This window comes from Ranitomeya imitator, chromosome 7 (assembly GCF_032444005.1).
Source record: "Ranitomeya imitator isolate aRanImi1 chromosome 7, aRanImi1.pri, whole genome shotgun sequence".
Classification (NCBI taxonomy): Eukaryota; Metazoa; Chordata; class Amphibia; order Anura; family Dendrobatidae; genus Ranitomeya; species Ranitomeya imitator.
Window position 1 is genome coordinate 102,630,313 of NC_091288.1, and position 17,633 is coordinate 102,647,945.

At 43.0% G+C, this 17,633-nt stretch overlaps 1 protein-coding gene across 1 annotated transcript; it reads right to left on the reverse strand.

The window, feature by feature from the left end:
* Positions 1-5,818: 5,818 nt before the first annotated feature.
* Positions 5,819-10,278, reverse strand: LOC138644834 (uncharacterized). Its single transcript, XM_069733702.1, has 2 exons — positions 10,088-10,278; positions 5,819-7,230 (listed from the first exon to the last, which is right to left on the reverse strand). The coding sequence occupies exon 2, from the start codon at positions 7,222-7,224 to the stop codon at positions 5,965-5,967; it is 1,260 nt and encodes a 419-aa protein (XP_069589803.1). The 5' UTR covers positions 7,225-7,230; positions 10,088-10,278; the 3' UTR covers positions 5,819-5,964.
* Positions 10,279-17,633: the final 7,355 nt, after the last annotated feature.

Here is a 17,633-nt window from a genome sequence, read left to right on the forward strand (position 1 = left end):
GTGACGACCAGGGCGCTTCAGAGGGTAAGTATATCAATATTTTTTATTTTTATTCTTTATTTTACACATTAATCTTAATCCCGATACCGATTCCCGATATCACAAAAATATCGGAACTCTGTATCGGAATTCCGATACCGCAAATATCGGCCGATACCCGATACTTGCGGTATCGGAATGCTCAACACTAGTTTTCAGGATTTCCTTAGTATTGCATAGGCGATGGAATTAATGCTTGAAATTATCACCTGTGCAATACTAAGCAAATCGTAAAAATATGACCTGTTGAGGGGTCTTGAGGACTGGAGCTGAGAAACACTGCTCTACAGCAATGCTGGCAGCACTCATTTGCTGATTTTGAAAAGACAACCTCTGGCTATGAAACTGAGCACGTGCACTCAATTTCTTTGGTCGACCATGGTGAGGCCTGTTCTGAGTGGAACCTATCTTATTAAACCACTGCATGGTCTTGGCCACCATTCTGCAGCTTAGTTTCAGAGTGTTGGCAACCTTTTTAGAGTGATAGTACCAAATTCAACATGTGACATGACACTGGGGAGGGAAAATGGCTAAGTGGGCACAATTTGGCCATTTCCCCCTAGGGGTGTACTCAGTTTTGTTTACAGTAGTTTAAACATTAACCCCTTTCCCACCTTAGACATATAGTTACAACTAAGGTGAGCTCCACCTGTTTGATGTGGGCTTCAGCAGTAAGCCTGCAACTTTTCCAGCATACAACAGCTTATCAGCTGACATGCGCTCCTAACAGCTGTGGGTGGAATTGAGATCCATCCGCAGCTGTTAACATGTTAAATGCCACTGTCAGTGTCTGACAGAGGCATTTAACATGCTTGCGCCAGAGGCGCTTCACTAATCCCATCAATCAGGGCCTGTGTCACATGACCGCGGGTCGCCGATGGGTTGGCATGACAACCTGAGGTCTCCAGCAGACCCCTGAGGTTGGTGGTTGTCATTGCCAGATAGCTATGAACACCGCTCAACGGTCGGCGCTCACAGCATGGTAGCATTTTAGCTACATAGAGCAGGGTTGAAGCCTTGCTCTGTGTAGCACAAGCGATCTGAAGATCGCAGCTTCTAGTCTCCCATGGAGACTATTGAAGAAAGTAAAAAGTAAAAAAAATGTGTTTTTTAAAAAATATTAAAAATATAAAAGTTCAAATCATCCCCCATTTGTCCCATTAAAAATAAAACAATAAAGAAAAAAAATACACATATTTGGTATTGCCACGTTTAGAATCACCCGATCTATCATTATAAAAAAATAATTAATCTTATCGGTAAACAGCGTAACTAGAAAAAAACTTCAAAATGCCAGAATGTTTTTTTGATCGCCACAACATTTTATTAAAATGCAATAACAGGTGATTAGAAGATCATATCTACACCAAAATACCATCAATTTAAATGACAGCTTGCCACACAAAAACTAAGCCCTCACCCAGCACCAAATCACGAAAAGTTGAGACGCTATGGATCTCGAAAAATGGTGATTTTTTTTCTTTTTTCTTTTTTTTATGAAAGTTTGGGTTTTTTTCCCACTTAAATAAAAAAGAACCTATACGTGTTTGGTATCTACAAACTCATAATGACCTGTAGAATCATACTGGCAGATCAATTTTAGCATTTAGTGAACATGGTAAAATAGCAAAACAAAAACAATTGTGGAATTGCACTTTTTTGCAATTTCACCGCACGTTTATTTTTTTCCCGGTACATGGCAAAACCAATGGTGTCTTTCAAAAGTGCAACTCTTCTCGCAAAAAACAAGCATTCACATCACCATATTGATGTAAACGTAAAAAAGTTCTGGCTCTGTGAAAAAGGGGAGCAAAAAATTTAAACTCAAAAATGGAAAAACCAAATGTGGTGAATGGTTGTGTGTTGAGTTAAGGTGCCTTCACACTGAGCAATATTGCAACGAGAACGACAACGATCTATGACGTTGCAGCGTCCTGGATAACGATATCGTTGTGTTTGACACGCAGCAGCGATCCGGATCCCGCTGTGACATCGCTAGTCGTTGCCGAAAGTTCAGAACTTTATTTGGTCGTTAGATCAGCCTGAATCGTTGTGTTTGACATGAAAAGCAACGACGCCAGCAACGATGAAAGGGGCCGTCGCAGCGTCTTGTTGTGGCCAGGTAGGCGTTATGCATTACAAAAGGAGACGCCTTTAAATTTAGCAATGTCGCTCATAGATAGATACGCAATTATTTCGAAGATCCCAATATATTACAAATTACAAAAGGAGACGCCATCTGTCATAATGGCCTGGGAGGTGGTGTGAACATTATTATAGTAATGTAATTATCACCATACTCCCAAATGCATTCCAAAGACAAAAGGTGACGCCTACATCACATTATTACATTAAAAAAGGCACCCCTTTACATTACATTACAAAAGGTGACGCCAACTGTCACGACAGCCTAGGAGGTAGGTGTGAACTTTACATAAGGGCGTATTTACAATGCATCACTATTACAAAAGAAGACCCCTTTAAATCACATTATTACATTACAAAAGGTGACGCCATAACGTTATAGATTTCAAATGGCTTTGTTGTTACGTCTCACTGAGAACGCTGATAGGTCACATCGGGGTCATCTGTACCTGCGTTCCGAAATATAAACCGCGACTTTACAACTTTTCAATCACTTGTGCGTACTCTGCCATCCACGAGCATCTCGTGTGCGTCTTGGTTCGAAATCCATCGTGTTCCTTCTCCATCAACTCGTGGGCGTCTTGGCTGTAACTTTTGAGCGACCTGTTTGTAGATCTTCAACTCTGCAGCGTTCTCAATTAGTACATCTACGGTGAGTATATCCTTGTGCTGTATTCATTTGCCATGCAGCAATACTAATTTATGTGTATAGAAATAGATGTATACTACATCTCAGCAGTGATTTTTTTTAGAGCTTTCACGTTTATAACCAAAGACGCTTTAGCGTCGTAGTATTTCCCTTTTAAGTGGTAATGCAAACGATTTTGTAGTATGGTGTGTTTCACCAACATGAAATTGGCCATTGACAAAATAGCAACCAATAGAATTTACAAATTTTTCAACGCTCAAAATGGATAAAAATAGCCCTCATCCCATCCCCAAATGGTGGCTATGGGGAAACACACAAACGGCCCCCATCCCATCCCCTAAATGGTGGAAATAGTCCCACGGACCATCCCATACAAAAAATGACTGATAACAATAGGAACGGCATACGGCTCATCAAACTTTTAATTTTTGCTGTTTCTTAACTTTTATTTTTTTATTTTTTAAAGATGTCTACAAATGAGCAGGACTGTGTTCGGGCACTCATAGAGATGTACCGCTCCCTGCCCTGTTTGTGGAAGATAAAATCTAAGGATTATAGCAACCGTTACATGAAGAGAGAAGCGTATGAGAAGCTGGTGGCCGTCTACAGGGAGTATCATCCCACAGAGACCGTGGATGAAAACATTGTGAGGAAAAAGATCCAGGCTCTCCGCACAGTTTTCAAAAAAGAGGTCAACAAAGTGGAAAATTCTAAGAAGTCTGGGGCCGGAACTGAGGAAGTCTATGTGCCCAGGCTGTGGTATTACGACCTGATGGCATTCACTAGAGACCAAGAGATCCCTCGCCCGTGCCAGACTGTGACTAGCCTTTGTGAGCCATTGCCCGAAGATATCCTGCCTGAGTCTCCTGACGACCATGTAAGTAGCCCCAAGCTTCCCTTCTTGTAGCATGCCGTGTGTCTTGTATGTTTATGAGACTGCATGGCTTCCAGTAATAGTGAGTCACGTTGTTCATGTTTAATCCCCCTGATGATAACAGCTGCCACTTCCTGTGTCCGTAATTAACATATTGTGTCTTCCGCACATTCGTACAGTATTGCCGGCCAATGTAGTTCAGCACAGCTCTTTAACCCCTTTGTTTTTTAACCCAGGTAACTGTTCCTCATAGGTTCCAATGGGCATAGAGGTGTTTGGGGAGGTGTGGGCTCTCTAGGGCTGTGTGGCAGAGTCGTTTGTATGTTATTTATTTTAAATTTTTCTTTTTCATGTAATTGCAGGTGCCTCTGCAACAGCGGGAAACAACGGAAGCGAACAATGTCCAGTCCCCTCAGTCCTCCAGTAGCCCGTCTGTCGAGGAGCAGACATGTCCACTGCGCCCATCTAGAAAAAGAAAATCAACAGCAGCCACACCTGTGGATCTCCTGGCAGTGGCCAACAGCATCTTGTCCAAGCACGTCACAACCAAACTCTCCCCATTCGCATCCTTGGTTGAGGAACGTTTAAACAGACTGGATGATACCCAAAGATCTCACGCGGAGAGAATAATGTTTGACGTTATGAACGCGGCAGCCGCAGGAAAACTATGCGACACATCAACATTGAGCATTGACGTCCGTCAGTCCAGTGCCCATTTTTATTGGGGACACCAACAGGAGCCCATGCACAGCACTCCTGTCCGCAGACCTGGGCCACATAATTCTCAGTTCCGGACACCACCTGCACCCCCTTCTTTTGGTGACTTATCACAAGGACCTCCTATGGCCACGCACCACTACAGTGAGATGGACACTTACTACCAAAATTTGTAGTGTTGTAGTTGAAATAAATGAGACTTGTGTTTTAGATGCTCCACAAGTAATCCCCTATGCCTTCTCCCCTGCAGGCATCCTCCTGGCACCCGGTCATTAATCCCCTATGCCTCATCAACATTAAAAAAGTATTGTAATAAAAAATAATAAAATTTTTAATACAAATTATTAAATTTTTGGTTTCTTAAATTTGTGTATGTACTACGTGTCTCTTTGGCTTGGCAATAAATGACGCCGCTGGTCAATATACTACGTTGCTGGGCAATATGCGACGGGGACATGCAAATGCTAGAATACCCAATACATTACCGTCACACATAACTATATTGTTAACGATATCGTTGCTTTTTGTGACGTAGCAACGATATCGTTAACTAAATTGTTGTGTGACAGCGTCCAGCGATCAGGCCCATGCTGGGAGATCATTGGTCGCTGGGGAAAGTACAGCACTTTTTTTGGTTGCTGAATCTCCCGCTGACATCGCTGAATCGGCGTTACACACAGCATGTGTAACGCCGATTCAGCGATGTCGTCACAAGAAACAAGGGAAACATTGGGTTACTAAGTGCAGGGCCACTCTTAGTAACGTGATGTTTACCATGGTTACCGTTGTCAATGTTAAAAAAACAAACAGTACATACATTCCCGCTGTATGGTCAAGTCCCTCGCCTTCGGCTTCCCGCACTGACTGGTGAGCGCCGTCCGGTAGTAAAGCACAGCGTTGACATCACCGTTGTACTTTACGCCCGGCGCTGAGTCAGTGCTGGAAGCTGAAGGCGAGGGACATGACCATACAGCGTGAATGTAAGTATGTATTGTAATTTTTTTTTAACATTTACAACGGTAACCAGGGTAAACATCGGGTTAATAATCGCGGCCCTGCACTTAGTAACCCGATGTTTACCCTGGTTACCCGTGGACTTCTGGATCGGTGCTCGCTGGAGAGCTGTCTGTGTGACAGCTCTCCAGCGACCAAACAGCGATCGACATCATTGTCGGTATCGCTGCAGAGTCGATGAGTGTGAAGGTACCTTTAGAATACGGTGAACATCTACTAATATATATACACACACACATCAGGAAATCACTAGTGCATAGGATGCTGCAGACTCACAGGTTTCATATGATTGATACAGAAGTAGAGTATGTTCATAGATATATATGTTTATTGGTATGTATTGGTATGTATGTAAAATAATAAGAAATAACAAATAGATATATCGTTATGTTCACATTTATTACAGAAAAAGGAGTATCATGGGTCATCCAAAAATTGTTAAAAATGAGCACTTTTACACAAGAGCACTTGAACCCCCCAAAAATATCATCCATAATACATGGTAAAAGTTATGCCAACAGTTACGTTACAGCTGTTGATACTGCCATGGGACAGCCCCTGGCCCATTGAAAAAGTCAGAGTACTTGTCCCTGCTATTCGTTGCATCATCACAGTACCTTCCAGAACCCAGACTTTCCAAACCACAAACCCTGTGCGCGTCTAGACGCCATTCGCCCTGGGTTACATCTCCGTTACCCTGGTCCACAGAGTCTACATACTGTGGAGGGCTGTATGCAGTGGCATCACGGCGACGTAGAAAGTTGTGGAGGACACAACAAGCAAGCACCACAGAGTCAATAGACGTTAGTTTCATGTTTAGTGCTGTGTGGAAAACCCGAAATCGGTTTGCCATAATTCCGAATGCATTTTCCACAACGCGTCTAGCTCTTGAAAGTCTGTAATTAAAGATTCGTCGTTCCGGTGTCAGAGTCTTCTGGGAGAAGGGCTTCAAAAGGTTGGGATGCAGTGGGAAAGCCTCATCTCCGACAAAGACAAAGTTCATGTTTTCTGTTGTGTCACTGTTGGGCGGCAAGGCAAGTTTATTATTTTTCAAGCGTTCCCCAAAATCTGTGTGCTCCAAAACTCCTCCATCGGATACTCTCCCGTTAATCCCAACAGACACACTTATGAAATCATAGTTAGCATTTACGAGGGCCATGAGAATTATGCTGAAATATCTCTTATAGTTATAATAAAAGGAGCCAGAGTGTGGTGGTTGGGTGATGCGTACATGTTTGCCATCCAAGGCCCCACCGCAATTAGGGAACTGCCATTGCTCCTCAAATCCCCTTGAAATCTCTTTCCAGTCATCCGGGGTCTGTGGGAAAGGCATGTAACTGCAGTGTAAAACTGAGACAATAGCTTTGCATGTCTCTGGGATGATGACGCTGAGTAGGGATCGGGATATAGCTGCGCTGTAATGCAAGTCTTGCATAGACCTGCCAGTCGCCAGGAAACGCAGCGTGACAGCCAGCCTCTCATCCACAGGGACAGCTGCTCTCATCTGTGTATTTTGCCGCCTGATATAAGGTTCTACAGCTGCAAGTAGGACATTAAATGAGTCCTCCGACATTCTCAGGTAGTTACGAAAATCATGCGGGTTGTTATCCTGCAGTTCCCTTATAAGGCCCATATGGGACAATTGATTCCTCTTCTGCAGCCACTGTTTGGTCCACATGCGGCGCTGACGCTTTACACGATTGTTTCGCGCTTGAACCTCCAGCTGGTTGTGAGCTTCTACCAATAACGCGGCCGCAACAATCACAGGTACATCCGAATGAGACATGGCAACCTGTGAAAGGAAAAAAGAAAAAAAAATTACTACATATCATTTTCAAAACTTACACAAGACATCCAATACTGTAATGCATTCTCCGTTGCGTCACCGATGCTGCACCATTTGACAAAAATGTTAACATAGGATGTAAGGTACTATATATATATATATATATATATATATGTATATATATATACATACACAAAGATATACATGGCTAATTGTAAGCAACGTTAACACAACAGCCATACCCCATAGATACCCTCCATTAAATGTACCATCCACTGAAACAAACAGGACGATGAGCGCTGCTGATTTATAACGGGAACGCCAAATAGTGACTTCTGGAGCCGACGTCACACCCGCGACGGTGTGCATAAATGGAGACGCAATAGCGTTGCGAATCGCGCGCCAGAACGGCAGAATCAAGGACCTCCTCTGGGCGTGGCTGGGTGGTGCCATACAGCGTCTCTCTTGCTAAAATGGCGGCGAGACAGCGATGTCCTCCTTTGGGGCAGACAGAGGTCCGCTTTTTTGTTAAAAAAATGGATGCCATGGACTATGAGGGCCGGGAGAGTCGCCCAGCACACCCAAATCTACACAAGAATGAGGTGTTGCGCCACATTGCCCAGAAGATGGAGCGGAGGTTCGGCATCCGGCGCAGTGCGCTGCAGCTGCGCAAAAAGTGGGCCGACCTCCGGTACAAACAGCCACTTTATCTGGCAACGTTGCGGGCAGAGACCAGGCAAGGCAAGTAACAGTATAGTGTAATTGGGAGACACACAGTATCGGGAGGGGGGAATAGGGACACTCGCACTGCCGTGTGGCGCTTCCCACCTTCTATATATGTACCTCGATTTGGGGAGTTAAATTTAAATTTTATTCCTTTATGCCACTGGCCTAGGTTTGTTATTTGTGGGGGTGTCGGAAGCTCTGTACTTTGGTGTGTAAACATTGTGTTTCTTTATTTTTTGTGTATAGAGAGACAACGCCAGCAGAGGACTACAGCGGCCAGCAGCGTATGCCCACAGCCAGGGCCGTCACGTAAGTTACCCCTCATGTCTGGCAATTGCGATGGCGCCTACTTAATTTTTTATTTAAGTCTACAGCTCTGTACTTCTGGTGTCTAAACCTTGCGTGTCTTTTTTTGGGGTGTAGAGAGACGCCGCCGGCAGAGGACAGCACCCACTGCAGCCAGCAGTACAGCGGCTAGCAGCGGAAGCCCACAGCCAGTGTCGTCACGTAAGTTAACCACCCTTTTTTAGAATTTAATGACGCCATATGGGCCATTAGTAGGGAGGTTAAATATTGTGTACATTACAGGTGCAGTAACCCCACCGCAGGCCACAACCCCGCCCTTTCAACACCCATCTTCCTCCCCCGGGTCGGCGTCATTCTCTCCAGCGACAAGCATTCGTAAGTGACAAAACCAGCGAGCGCTTCACCACAGTGAGTTCAATTGCTAACCAGATATGTATTTGCTTCCTTTCAGCAGCAGAAGCTGTGGCCCGAGCCAGGGGATAGGTGGTCAGCAGCTCCGCGGATGAGCAACAGGCGTCCCTTTTCCGTAAGTATTGAGAAAGTGGGAGGGGGTTATCGGTGGGATGTCACATTTGACAACGACTAAACGGACCCTAAAACATTGAACCTAAAAAATGCCCTCTGGGGCAGTACAAAATTGAGTGTGTAGTTAAAAGTACCATTTTACAATAAACGATTTACTAACGATCATTACCAGCTATACGACCTGGTCGTGATCGTTGGTAAGTCACTGTGTGGTCGCTGGGTCGCTGTCACACAGAACGATTGCGTTAACAATATCGTTGCAACTTCACAGAAATCAAAGATATCGTTACAAAAATCGTTATTTTTGACGGTACCTTAAATTGCTGGTTATGTAAACACATGCCACCGTTGCAGCTTAATCACTGTCCATTCTCCAACCTCTTCTATCACAGAACCGGGGACACCGTGAGAGAGCTGCTGGCCAAGCAAGACCGCCTGGAGCGGACAGCAGCGCTCATGCTGCAACAAGTACAGCAACATGGCCGCACGCTGCGACACCTCTTGAGGCGTGGGAGGTTCTGATTTTTTTTTTTTTCTTTCATTGTTTGGGATATTGTTCTGTTACTTGTTGTTTTTCAGTTAACAACATAAAAAAAGTTTGATTTGACACAATTATGTTTGGTTTATTGTGTCTATAGCCGCCGGCAACACACCGTGCGCCAAGAAACGTCGCCACACACACTTTTTGGCCCACATAATATCTCCAGTAGTTAAAAATAAAAAGACTGCAGCTTGGTGTGTCTGTAGTATACAGATATGAGGTGGGCCAAAAATATTACATGCATCTCCATAATCACACAAATTGAGGGGACAATGGTTGTCACACGGTACATATCTATGCTCACCTGCCAGGTGTCAGAAATAGTGAATTCATGAGCCTGTATATGTTTATCATGAATTCATTTTTTCTGACACCGTACTTGATGAATATAGATAGCGTGACAGGGATTGTCTCTTGATCAAAAAAAAATAAGGTCAGTTTGTGGAAAAAAAAAAAATTAGTTTACCAGTTGTGAGCTGTTTTTATTTACTTGCGGAGCAGGCCAGGGACAGCTAAGCCAAGGTAGACACAAAAGAGTTGGTTGGCCTTACCATATAGTTTGCGCAAAAAATGCTACACAGCGCCAAAGAGTTTGCAAACTGCATCCGAAAGTGCCTCCATCTTGTGTGTCCGCTTACCAGATGCACAAGATAGCTGCCAGATATGTTTTATACATTACTATACCATATACTTAGATAAGCATTGCGTCTAGCATTACTACATAGCCATTACTATACAGAAAAAAAAAAAAAAAATTGAACATACCGTTGATGAGCAATAAAAGAACCGATGAAGACGCCGGCAGTGGAGTACGGCGTTCCGAACAGAACGTTCACGGTAGAAGAGGATCGTAGCTGGAGAAGGATCGTTCCGGACAGGACGCTAGAAATGCAGAAAAACATGCATACGCAGCTCTCGAACAATGTGAATCAATCGCTGTAGAGTCGCGGTTTATATTCTGGGACGCCGGGACGTCACATCCTGGGTGACACCTATCTGGGTGTCACCCACCTGGGTGACACCTATCTGACTACGCTGCCAATTCATCGGATCGTTTACACCACTGCTGTTTGACGTGAAGCAAGCAACCAGCGACAACGATCCGTGAGTCGCTGTTACGTCACTGTATCGCTCCGGCATCGTTCGAACGTTGGTGTGTTTGACGTCTCTACAGCGATCTAAACAGCGACGCTCCAGCGATCGCCTTTTGGTCGTATCGTTGTCTATATCGCTGCAGCGTCGCTTAGTGTGAAGGTACCTTTATTTAGAAGGAACACCAAATGTACACTGTTACATAAGCTGTACACTGGCTACTTTATATTGTATCAGAGTGTCATATCTACTTTGTTGTCATATGAAAAAATATAATATAATACACTGCTCAAAAAAATAAAGGTAACACTAAAATCCCACATCCTAGATATCACTGAATGAAATATTCCAGTTGTAAATCTTTATTCATTAGATAGTGGAATGTGCTGAGAACAATAAAACCTAAAAATTATCAACGTAAATCACAGCTAATATAACACGGAGGTATGGAGTTGGAATGATGCTCAAAATCAAAGTGGAAAATGAAGTTACAGGCTGATCCAACTTCAGTAGAAATGCCTCAAGTCAAGGAAATAATGCTCAGTAGTGTGTGTGCCCTCCACGGGCCAGTATGATCTCCCTACAATGCCTGGCCATGCTCCTGATGAGGCGGTGGATGGTTTCCTGAGGGATCTCCTCCCAGACCTGAACAAAAGCATCCGCCAACCCCTGGACAGTCTGTTGGTGGATGATGTGAGACAGGATGTCCCAAATGTGTTCAATCGAATTCAGGTCTGGGAAACGGGCGGGCCAGTCCATAGCTTCAATGCCTTTATCTTGTAGGAACTGCTGACACACTCCAGCCACATGAGGTCTGGCATTGTCCTGCATTAGGAGGAACCCAGGGCCAATCGCACCAGCATATGGTCTCACAAGGGTTCTGAGGATCTCATCTCGGTACCTAATGGCAGTCAGGCTACCTCTGGTGAGCACATGGAGGGCTGTGCAGCCCTTCAAAGAAATGACACCCCAAACCATTACTGACCCACTGCCAAACTGGTCATGCTGAAGGATGTTGCAGGCAGCAGATCACTCTCCTCGGCGTCTCCGGACTCTGTTAAGTCTGTCACATGTGCTCAGTATGAACCTGCTTTCATCTGTGAAGAGCACAGGGCACCAGTGGCGAATTTGCCATTCCTGGTGTTCTGTGGCAATTGCCAAGCATCCTGCACGGTGTTGGGCTGTGAGCACAACCCCCGTCTGTGGATGTCGGGCACTCAGACTATCCTCATGGAGTCAGTTTCTAACCGTTTCTACAGACACAGGCATATTTGTGGCCTGCTAGAGGTCATTTTACAAGGCTCTGGCAGGGATCCTCCTGTTGCTCCTTGTGCAAAGGCTGAGGTAGTGGTCCTGCAGCTGGGTTGTTTCCCTCCTACGGCCCCCTCTACGTCTCCTGGTGTACTGGCCTGTCTCCTGGTAGCACCTACAGCTTCTGTACACTACGCTGACAGACACAGCACCCCTTCTTACCACAGCTCGCATTGATGTGCCATCCTAGATGAGCTGTACTACCTGAGCCACTTGTGGGGGTTGTAGAGTCCGTCTCATGCTACCACGAGTGTGAAAGCACAACCAACATTCAAAAGTGACCAAAACATCAGCCAGAAAGCATTGGTACTAAGATGTGGTCTGTGGTACCCACCTGCAGAACCTCTCCTTTATTGAGTGTGTCTTGATAATTGCCAATAATTTCATCTGTTGTCTATTATATTTGCACAACAGCGTGTGAAATTGATTATCAAACAGTGTTGCTTCCTAAGTGGACTGTTTGATTTCACAGAAGTTCAATTTACTTGGAGTTATGGAGTTATATTCTGTTGTTTAAGTGTTCCCTTTATTTTGTTGAGCAGTGTATTTACAAAAATGTGAGAGGTGTACTCACTTTTGTGAGATACTATATATAAAAAAACAAATATTGCTAGAAATGCTGTCCTTATTCCATCTAATGTACCTTGTTGATCTCATTTCATATACTGCTTTGGTAGTAGATGCTAAACACATTCTCATTACTTACAGAAATGAATATTTCAGTGAACTAGTTTAAAGCTGAAGTGTTTTCTCTGTTCCATAATCTCTTGAGTGAGGAGGTTTATTAATTTTCACTTATTTTAGTGCTTTAGTGCCAAACGCTGCAGCAGCTCTAGAAACCACAAGGACAACTTTGAAATTCAGTAGAAAAAAATCTGGCTCAGACTATATGGATTCTGGCCAGGAAACAGCCATCTTGGTTCCCTCTCAAAGAAATCTGGAACCCTCCTGCTGTCATCTCTCTTTTGACGTGGAAGGTCAGGTGACCTCCACAATAACGGAGCAGATCAGCAGAGCTGGGGAGCCTGCCAAGTTATGTTAAAAACATACACAGCAAATGCAGCCAGACTACTGTCACTTAGCAAAGAATCCACATTACAGATATGCTGAGAGGAAGTAAATAATTCATAGGTGAGCAACAATGACCTTGACTGCTCCCTTTCCCAAAGGGATTCAAGGTTAGTATGGCTGATTTTTTTCCATTGCCCAGCCAGGTGCGTAAACTAACTGCAGTCTTCTATATGCAAACATCATTTTTAATGATTGTTTCTTTTAACCCCTTGCAGGACATTCTGAACTCTTGCAAGAAAACAAACAGACTGAATACTTTTTTGTTCTTCATTTTTTGGCATACAAGATGATTTATTTATAGACAATTTGAAAGACGGATGTTTAAAATATATATTACACGACCCAGGCATTGATATGCTGTAATATATTGGTTTGACATATACTGTAGGATTTATTGAAAGGGAGGATGCTTAACCAGTTATTGTCTGGGAAATTTTCACTCTTCCAGACCAGGTGCACTTTTGTGCTTTTTCATGCATGCAATTTTCATTATATATATTTTTTGGCTAATATTGCAGAAACATGAAAAGTAAAATAAATTATAGCTACGGTATATTATATGTTTTTTGAACCATAAAGGATGCTAAAATTATGTTCCCATTTCTATAGAAATTATCATAAACTGGATCTATATTTTTTTTAACAAGGTTGGTTGCTTTTCTAATCTATTTGTGCTTTATTTTTTTCTCACACTGTACTCGGTATTAACCCCTTTACCCCCAAGGGTTGTTTGCACATTAATGACCGGGCCAATTTTTACATTTCTGACCACTGTCCCTGTATGAGGTTATAACTCTAGAACGCTTTAACGGATCCCGGTGATTCTGACAATGTTTTCTTGTGACATATTGTACTTTATGATAGTGGTAACATTTGATTTGATAGTAGCTGCGTTTATTTGTGAAAAAAAACGGAAATTTGGCAAAAATTTTGAAAATTTCGCAATGTTTAAACTTTGAGTTTTTATGCCCTTAAATCACAGAGATATGACACACAAAATACTTAATAACATTTCCCACATATCTACTTTACATTAGCACAATTTTTGAAACAAAATTTTTTTGTTAGGGAGTTATAAGGGTTAAAAGTTGACCAGCAATTTCTCATTTTTACAACACCATTTTTTTTAGGGACAACGTCACATTTGAAGTCATTTTGAGGGGTCTATATGATAGAAAATACCCAAGTATGACACCATTCTAAAACTGCACCCCTCAAGGTGCTCAAAACCACAATCAAGAAGTTTATTAAGCCTTCAGGTGTTTCATAGGAATTTTGGGAATTTTTTTAAAAAATGAACATTTAATTTTTTTTCACAAAAAATTTACTTCAGCTCCAATTAGTTTTATTTTACCAAGGGTAACAGTAGAAAATGGACACCAAAAGTTGTTGGACAATTTGTCCTGAATATCCGGATACCCCATATGTGGGGGTAAACCACTGTTTGGGCGCATGGCAGAGCTCGTAAGGGAAGGAGCGCCATTTGACTTTTCAATGCAAAATTGGCTGGAATTGAGATGGGATGCCATGTTGCGTTTGGAGAGCCACTAATGTGCCTAAACATTGAAACCCCCCACAAGTGACACCATTTTGGAAAGTAGACCCCCTAAGGAAATGATCTAGATGTGTAGTGAGAGCTTTTAACCCCCAAGTGTTTCACTACAGTTTATAACACAGAGCCGTGAAAATAAAAATTATTTTTTTTTCCGCAAAAATTATTTTTTAGCCCCCAATTTTGTATTTTCCCAAGGGTAACAGGAGAAATTGGATGACAATAGTTGTTGTGCAATTTGTCCTGAGTATGCTGATACCCCATATGTGGGGGTAATCACCGTTTTAGTGCTTGGCAGAGCTCGGAAGGGAAAGAGCGCCATTTGTAATGCAGACTTAGATGGAATGGTCTGCAGGTGTCACATTGCGTTTGCAGAGCCCCTAATGTAACTAAACAGTAGAAACCCCCCACAAGTGACCCTATATTATAAACTAGACTCCCCAAGGAACTTATCTAAATAAATTGTGAGAAATTTGAACCCCCAAGTGTTTCACTACAGTTAATAACGCAGAGCCGTGAAAATAAAAAATCATTTTTTTTCCACAAAAATTAACTTTAACACCCAGTTTTGTATTTTCCCAAGGGTAACAGGAGAAATTTGTCCCCAAAAGTTGTCCAATTTGCCCCGAGTATGCGGATACCCCATATGTGGGGGGAACCACCGTTTGGGTGCATGGCACAGCTCGGAAGGGAAGGAGCGCCATTTGGAATGCAGACTTAGATGGATTGGTCTGCAGGTGTCACATTGCCCCGATGAACCTAAACAGTAGAAACACCCCACAAGTGACCCCATATTGGAAACTAGACCCCCCAAGGAACTTATCTAGATGTGTGAGCAATTTGACCCACCAAGTGCTTCACAGAAGTTTATAATGTAGAGCCGTAAAAATAAAAAATAATATTTCTTCACAAAAATGAATTTTTCGCCCCCAATTTTTTATTTTCCCAAGGTTACCAGAAGAAATTGTACCGCAAACGTTGTTGTGCAATTTGTCCTGAGTATGCTGATCTCCCATATGTGGGGGTAAACCACTGTTTGGGTGCATGGCAGAGCTCGAAAGGGAAGGAGCACCGTCTGACTTTTCAATGCAAAATTGGCTGGAATTGAAATGGGATGCCATCTTGCGTTTGGAGAGCCCCTGTTGTGCCTAAACATTGAAACCCCCCACCATGACACCATTTTGGAAAGTAGACCCCTAAGGATCTTATCTAGATGTGTAGTGAGAGCTTTGAACCCCCAAGTGTTTTACTACAGTTAATTAAGCAGAGCCGTGAAAACAAAAAATCATTTTTTTTCACAAAAATTATCTTTAACACCCAGTTTTGTATTTTCCCAAGGGTAACAGGAGAAATTGGTCCCCAAAAGTTGTTGTACAATTTTTCCTGAGTACGCTGATACCCAATATGTGGGGGAACCACCGTTTAGGTGCATGGCAGAGCTCGGAAGGGAAGGAGCGCCATTTGTAATGCAGACTTAGATGAATTGGTCTGCAGGCGACATGTTGCATTTGCAGATCCCCTGATGTAGCTAAACAGTAGAAACCCCCACAAGAAATTGGACACCAGAGGTTTTTGTCCAATTTGTCCTGAGTACGCTAATACCTCATATGTTGAGGTAAACCCCTGTTTGGGCGCATGGGAGAGCTCGGAAAGGAAGGAGCACTGTTTTATCTTTTCAACGAAGAATTGGCTGGAATTGAGAATGGATGCCATGTCGCGTTTGGAGAGCCCTGATGTGCCTAAACAGTGGAAACCCCCAATTCTAACTGAAACCCTAACCCAAATACACCCCTATTCCCAACCACACCCCTAACCCCAACCCTAACCACACCCCTAACTCCAACACACCCCTAACTCTAATCTTAACCATAAACCTAACCACACCCCTAAACCTGACACATCCCTAACCCTAATCCCAACCGTAAATGTAATCCATACCCTAACTCTAGCCCCAACCCTAACCCTGGCCCCAACCCTAGCCCAAACCCTAGCTCTAACCCTAGCTCTAACCCTAGCCCTAACCCTAGCCCTAACCCTAGCCCTAACCCTAATGGGAATATGGAAATAAATACCTTTTTTAATTTTTTTATATTTTTCCCTATCTAAGGGGGTGATGAAGGCGGGTTTGATTTACTTTTAGAGCAGGTTTTTTAGGGGATTTTTGTGATTGGCAGCTGTCACACACTAAAAGACGCTTTTTATTGCAAAAAATATTTTTTTGTGTTACCATATTTTGAGAGCTATAATTTTTCCATATTTTGGTCCAGAGCCATGTGAGGTCTTGATTTTTGCGGGACGAGTTGATGTTTTTATTGGTAACCTTTTCAGGCATGTGACTTTATCGCTTTTTATTCCGATTTTTGTGAGGCATTATGACCAAAAACCAGCTATTCATGAATTTCTTTGGGAGGGGGGGGGGGCGTTTATACCGTTCCGCATTTGGTAAAATGGATAAAGCAGTTTTATTCTTCGGGTCAGTATGATTACAGCGATACCTCATTTAGATTTTTTTAATGTTTTGGTACTTTTATACGATAAATACTATTTTATAGAAAAAATAATTATTTTTGCATCGCTTTATTCTGAGGACTATAACTTTTTTATTTTTTCACTGATGATGCTGTTTGGTGGCTCATTTTTTGCGGGACAAGATGACGTTTTCAGCGGTACCATGGTTATTTATATCTGTCTTTTTGATTGCGTGCTATTCCACTTTTTGTTCAGCGGTTTGAAAACAAAGGGTTGTTTTTTGCCTCTTTTTTTATTTTTTTTATGGTGCTCACTGAAGGGGTTAACTAGTGGGACAGTTTACTAAATATGGGTACTTTTATTGTTTTTTTTTATTTAGATAAAGGAATGTATTTATTGGAACAATATATATTTTTTTTTATTTAGTTAGGATTTTTTTTTTTACACATGTAACTTTTTTACTTTGCCCCAGGGGGGAACATCACATTATAGTGACAGATCACTGATCTGACACTTTGCTGTGCACTGTGTCAGATTAGCGATCACACAAGCACAGCAGGGAGGCTTCCCGTCGCCTGCTCTGAGCAGGCGCTTGTAAGCCACCTCCCTGCAGGACCTGGATGCAGCCCCGTGGCCATTTTGGATCCACGGCCTGCAGGGAAGAGACGCTCGATACAAGGTGAGCACATCGCCTTGTACAGAGGGTCTCAGGGATGCCTGCAGGGAGCCCCCTCCCTGTGCGATGCTTCCCTATGCCCCATGTTTGATCGCAGTGTGCCGGGGGTTAATGTGCCAGGGGCGGTCCATGACTGCTCC